The sequence below is a fragment of the Dermacentor silvarum genome, chromosome 4, assembly GCF_013339745.2.
Source record: "Dermacentor silvarum isolate Dsil-2018 chromosome 4, BIME_Dsil_1.4, whole genome shotgun sequence".
Taxonomy (NCBI): domain Eukaryota; kingdom Metazoa; phylum Arthropoda; class Arachnida; order Ixodida; family Ixodidae; genus Dermacentor; species Dermacentor silvarum.
In genome coordinates, this window is record NC_051157.2 from 132,854,152 (window position 1) to 132,860,147 (window position 5,996).

The 5,996-nt window shown below is 45.7% G+C and overlaps 1 protein-coding gene across 1 annotated transcript; it reads left to right on the forward strand.

The window, feature by feature from the left end:
• Window positions 1-447: 447 nt before the first annotated feature.
• On the forward strand, window positions 448-3,728 carry LOC125945017 (uncharacterized). The gene is made up of 2 exons (XM_049666555.1): window positions 448-1,435; window positions 3,649-3,728. Exons 1-2 carry the CDS (start codon window positions 478-480, stop codon window positions 3,726-3,728), a joined length of 1,038 nt encoding a protein of 345 aa, XP_049522512.1. The 5' UTR covers window positions 448-477.
• Window positions 3,729-5,996: the final 2,268 nt, after the last annotated feature.

Sequence of the window (5,996 nt, forward strand, 5' to 3'; positions counted from 1 at the left end):
GAACAAATGAAGGAACTTTCCACTGAAGGAATGTACTGGAGCCATAATGGGGAACAGCTGCATTCAAAGGTATGTAATAGTATTACTGTTATTGCAGTGTGACACTTGACCATACATTTCCTCAAGAAACCAGTGATTGCATCCTCCTCCCAGCCTCTATCTGCTTAATTAACTTCTCTTTCTCTTCTCTCACCCCTTTTTTATTGCAGTTTATGTCAAGTTTCGCCTGTGAAAGAATACTATTTTTGCATGCTACTGTGATCCTTTTTGTTTTTCAATATTTCATGTTTCTCGGTTTGCATGCTATGAACCAATTTTGTTTCTGCTAGTTGATGTAAATGACGTTACCTCTGTTTATCCCTGTAATCCGTCCTGCCATTGATTTAGGGTGTTTGCTAGGAGCTCAAAAGGTTACCTTTTGTTACTTTTCAGGTGTACTGCATTTCAGGCCTTGCAGATGCTCCAGCGAGGGCTTCAATGCAAAATGTCTTGCAGTTTAATGGGTGCTATGGCTGTTCATGGTGCCTCCACCCTGGAGAGTTCATTGAAGGTGCAGTATTATCTCTCTTATGTGTGCGATGTAAAGTTGTTGGATGTCTGAACAGTGCTCTAAAAACGATGTTTTATTCTCCAGGTAGCGTCAAGTACCCTGTCACAGTGACTGCTGGAGACAGAGATGCAGCTATGAGGTTGTCAGACATGAAAATGGCAGCAGCTCTTCAGCGCACTGTCAAAGGTGTAAAAGCACCTTCGCCTCTCATTAATGTCCCTGGCTTTGACGATGTGGGGAGCTTCCGTCCTCGTTTTATGCACACTGTGTTGCTTAGTGTCGTGTGCCAGATGACAGATATTTGGTTTTCAAATGTGGGCAAAGCGCAGTACATCGGAAGTGCCGGGACTTTATCTGAAATAGACGATCGGCTCCTAAGCCAGAGACCTCCATTTTATTATAACAGAACGCCAAGGTCCCTTAAGCTGAGAAGGTATTGGAAAGCGTCCGAATTGGAGGCTTGGCTTCTTTATTACAGCCTTCCATGCCTGAAAGGTATCTTGCCAGCTGAGTTCCTTCAGCACTTTGCACTTTTGGTGTCTTCCGTCTACATTCTCTTAGAGCCATGGGACAGCAGAGGATGTAGAGGACAGCAGCCAAAAAAAAAAAAACAAATCACGCAATTTGGGGTAATGACCCAGTGTGACTATGGAGCAGGTCAAATGACGTCTAATGTGCACACATTGCTGCAATTTCCCAAGAGCGTAGTGCTGCATGAGCCACTCTGGGCAGTTTCGTGCTTCGAGTTTGAGAATTACATGGGGCACCTAGTAAACCTAGTGTCATCTTCCAATGGCATCCCATTTCAAATCCTCTCCCGCATCCTCTTGCTGAACAACTTTCATCGGCTTCAGTCCATGGCATCACATGAAGCCAAGGAGTTATGCATCCAATCAAAGAGGAAGAAATACCCAGGATTAAAGTTACTTGGAAGACCACCCGCCGTGGTTGCTCAGTGGCTATGGTGTTGGGCTGCTGAGCACGAGGTCGCGGGATCGAATCCCGGCCACGGCGACCACATTTCGACGGGGGCGAAATGCGAAAACACCCGTTTACTTAGATTTAGGTGCACGTTAATAAACCCCAGGTGGTCCAAATTTCCGGAGTCCCCCACTACGGCGTGCCTGATAATCAGAACTGGTTTTGGCACGTAAAACCCCATAATTTTTTTAACTTGGAAGACCACAGGCACCTTGCCAGAAGCTGTCAGAATATGTAAGAAAAATATTTCTGTAGTGTTGAAAGTTGAGGACTATAGTCGTGTCTCTGTGGATGGCTGTGCAGTTCACACTCACAATTACAAGTCCACCTTAAAACGAGACTCAAGTGCAGGAAAGGTGGAAGGTGCATACGCAAGGTTCGAGAACATTCTGAACATTGCTAAGGTGAATGGTACATCTGACATTATCAAAAGATAATGATAATGATAATTTACGTGTACCATACTGATAGCTTTGAAGAGGTTGATCACCTGAAGGTAGCACTTAACTCTGGCTCTAAAAGGATACATTGACTCTCAAAATCTATACGTCCATGTATATGCCTAGACACTAATGGAAAGTTGTTCTTTGTTGAATTATGCAACGGCTTTGGGTCATTTTAGAAAACTGAAATATTGTATAATGTGTAGTTATTAGCCTATCTTATAGGCACGTTTTATTTTTACTTATTATTATAGTTATTTTACCACTTCTTTCTGGGGTTTTACGTGCCAAATGCAGTTCTGATTATGAGAAACGCCGTAGTGGAGGGCTCCGGATTAGTTTTGACCACCTGGAGCTCTTTGACATGCACTACAACGCAAGCACATGGACGTTTTTGCACTTTGCCTCCATCGAAATGCGGCTACCACAAATTCCGGGATTTTTTTTTTCGTGGTGTCATCTACATCCTCTGCCGTCACGTGGCTTTTCAAGAGTATGAGACAGAACACACCAAAAGTGCTCAAGGAACTCAGCTGGCAAGGTACCTTTCAGGCATGGAAGGCTGTAGCAATGCAGCCAAGCCTCCTAGATCATGTTAACGTCAATGGAAAAAACGTCGCCTTACATGGCAACTAGCAGCGTCCCTCAAGGACCAGTATTAGGACCCCTCCTTTTTTCTGTTTTATTATTGACGTCCTTTCCGCCATTCGGAATTCTTCATTCCTTCTATATGCCGATGACATCCAAACAGTTAGGGAAATTCATACTGTTGATGATTGTCGCATCCTGGAGTCTGTCCTGCTTTCTTTTTATAAATGGTGCACAGATAATAACCTCACCTTGAATGATGCTAAGACCAAACTCATGAATTTCACCCGCAAAATAGCAAGGATTTCTTTTTCTTATTCTGTATATTCTGTACCATTGTGTAAAATCTGTGAGATCAATGATCTCGGTGTACTTTTTGCTAAAACCTTACACTTTTCAGTTCACAATAAATGCGTTGCAATGCGGGGTATGCGCACTCTTGGCTCTGTTTGCAGGCTATCGAGAGAATTCAAATCTCCTACACCGTTCCGCAAGTTGTACACTCCAATCTCTCTTCCTCAACTCGAATACGCGTCGGTCGTCTGGAACGGCATTTCTGGATCCAACAGTGGCATTATTCATCGGGACCAGAAAACTTTCTAAGCGTATATCACCGCTTTGCTAACACGGACACTGCACCTCGTTCTAGCAATGTTGGATAATTGCCATTGCCTTTACTTCGCTTCCGACATAATCGGCCTGACCTTCTGTTTCTTTTCAAACTCCTTCACGGCATCCTCGTATGCCCCGAACTCCTCAGCTGTTCATGTTTCGTATTCCGCGCAAGATCACCAGAGAACATCGACCTTCCCATGTTCCTGCCTGTCATCATCAACACTCAGCCGTCCACAGAATACAGAGTCTTTATACCGCCCTGTTTCGTGATCTTGATATTTTTCACAACTCGCTGTCATTGTTCTCCTCCGAGCTTTGTGTTGTTGTGTCATAGTTTGTATTGTTCAACTTCCGTTCTCCTCCTTTTTCTTATGTATTCATTTTGCGCCTTGTGTGTACAGTCTTCTTTTCAAGATGGTTAATTTTATTCATTGGTTTGTTTTACTGATATTCCCCTGCTGATTTTTTAAGTATGCGTGTGCCAGCACTTAGACCTCATGGTTGTTTCTGGGCACAATAGTGGAAGTGCAGCCGACTGGTGCATCTACTGAAGCCTGGAAAGTCTCCGCTGGACCTTACATCGTACCGACCGATTGCACTTGCGAGTTGCATCGGTAAGGTCATGGAAAGGATGTTGCTGACAGGTCTGGAGTGGTACCTTGAATACAATAACATCTGCGCTGATACTATAGCTGTTTTTCGACGTGGACGGCCTTCAATAGACAACGTCATTGATCTTGTGACCTCTGTGCAGCAACAAAAAGCTATGAAACGTCTCTCTATGGCACTCTTCTTAGACATAAAGGTGCCCACGACAACGTAACCTATGAAGTCATTCTCCAAGCTCTTGAGGCTGCAGAACTTAGAGGCCACGTTTTCAGATGGATTAGGAGCTATCCCTCAAGGATATCGGTGTTTGTTCTTACAGAAGATGGTCCGACAAATAGGTATATTTCCAGTCGTGGTGTCCCACAAGGCGGAGTGTTGAGTCCGACTGTTTTCAAGCTCGTTCTAGTGGGGCTTACCGAAACGCTATCACAGACAGCCAATGTCTCGCTCTACGCAGATGATATTTGCATCTGGGCGTCCGGCGTGACACGGCCACGAGCGCGCGCTAGAATACAGAAAGCAGCAACCCTGACAGTGGCGTACCTTCGCCGACAAGATCTGACAATATCTACGGACAAATGTGCACTAGTGGCATTTACCCGAAAACCGATGTCTTTCTACCCGGCGTGCATCGAGGGCCACTCAATTGCATATAAGAAAACACACAAATTTTTAGGCGTAATTGTGGATCGAAACCTCACCTGGAGTCCCCATGTCTCCTACATGAACAAAAAACTCATTTGTGTTGAGAATATGCTTAAGTTCATAGCTGTAAAATCGTGGGGACCATCCGTGCGCTCTATGTTACAGCTATATAGGGCACTATTTCTCAGATTTCTTCGCTACAGTCTTCCAGTCTTGACGAACACATGCAAGACTAATCTCCTTGCACTACAGAGCGTACAAGCCCAAGCACTTCGGACATGCCTTGGCCTCCTGAGATGTTCTTCGACAGCTGCGACGATTGTCATTGCACAGGAGCACCCGATCACCACCCATATCGTCGCAGAGACGCTAAGAGCGCACATTCGACACCTTTCACGACTACCATCCCACCATTTAGCCGGTTTGCCGGTTTGCCAGTTCGACAACCACAGGCTACATACTGTAGTATTGTGACGAGATAACACGAGTCGATACCTTCTGGCTTCAAGCCTGCAAAACGCCCAACATCGGCATTGTGGTGTCTCCGGCAAATTCAAGTGTGCCTCTCAATTCCTGGGATTGCTAAGAAATCAGACATGTCCCCCTTAGCCCTGAAGCAGTTGTCCCTGCTTTGCCTACACGAGTCTTATCTTGACCGAATAAATATTTACACGGACGTTTCCACCAATTCCAACAGCTCTACCGGAGCAGTGGTTGTTCCATCCGACGCCGTCTCTTTGCAATTTAGATAATCTCACAGCACCACGTCGACAGCAGCAGAACTTGCGGCTCTTCAAGGTGCAATTCATTACGTGCTCCAGCAACCAACAAATCGTTGGGCGATTTCCTGCGATTCGAAAGCAGCCCTACAAATTCTGCAGTTTTCCCTACGTCACGGGTTACACAAACAGCTAGTGTACAAAGCAAGGCAAGCTCATCACCAGGCGATCGAGAAAGGGCACGACATTGTATTTCAGTGGTTGCCGAGCCACTGCGGAATTGTTGGCAACGACAGCGCCGATGAAGCTGCTCGCTCGGCTCATCAAAAACATCAGCGAGTGCCTATACCACTCTCAAGAACGGATGCTGCGCGGCAACTTCAATCACTTGCTCGCCACATCACACTTCTAAGATGGAATTCCCCAGGCTTCAGCAACTCACGCTTGCATTCTCTCGACCCTAAATTGCGACTTCGCTTGCCACCTGGACTCTCCCATAGAGAAGCAACTTTACTGTGTCGCATGTGGTTGGGCGTCGCGTTTACAAATTCCTATTCATTCCTAATAGGAATGGCTAACAGTGCGGCATGCAATTCGTGCGGGTGCGATGAGACGCTAGAGCACCTTCTGTGTCATTGCCCAGCTTTTGACGCTCAACGACGGATTCTCCAAACTCAACTCAGCATATTAGATAGCAGAGTGCTGTCAGAGGAAAATATTCTGGGACCATGGCCTACGCATTCTTGCATGCGAAAGGCCACAAAAGCTCTTCTTCACTTCTTGAAGGACACTGGACTGTATGAACGCTTGTGACAGTGGACCTTCCTCTGCGACTGACTCTGTGAA

Excerpts from the sequence above, each read along its gene's own strand:
- LOC125945017 (XM_049666555.1), top strand. The coding sequence starts at position 478 with ATGCAAAATGTCTTGCAGTTTAATGGGTGCTATGGCTGTTCATGGTGC. Across the intron at positions 1,436-3,648 it reads ACATGAAGCCAAGGAGTTAT|TATGCGTGTGCCAGCACTTA; the intron begins GCATCCAATCAA and ends TGATTTTTTAAG.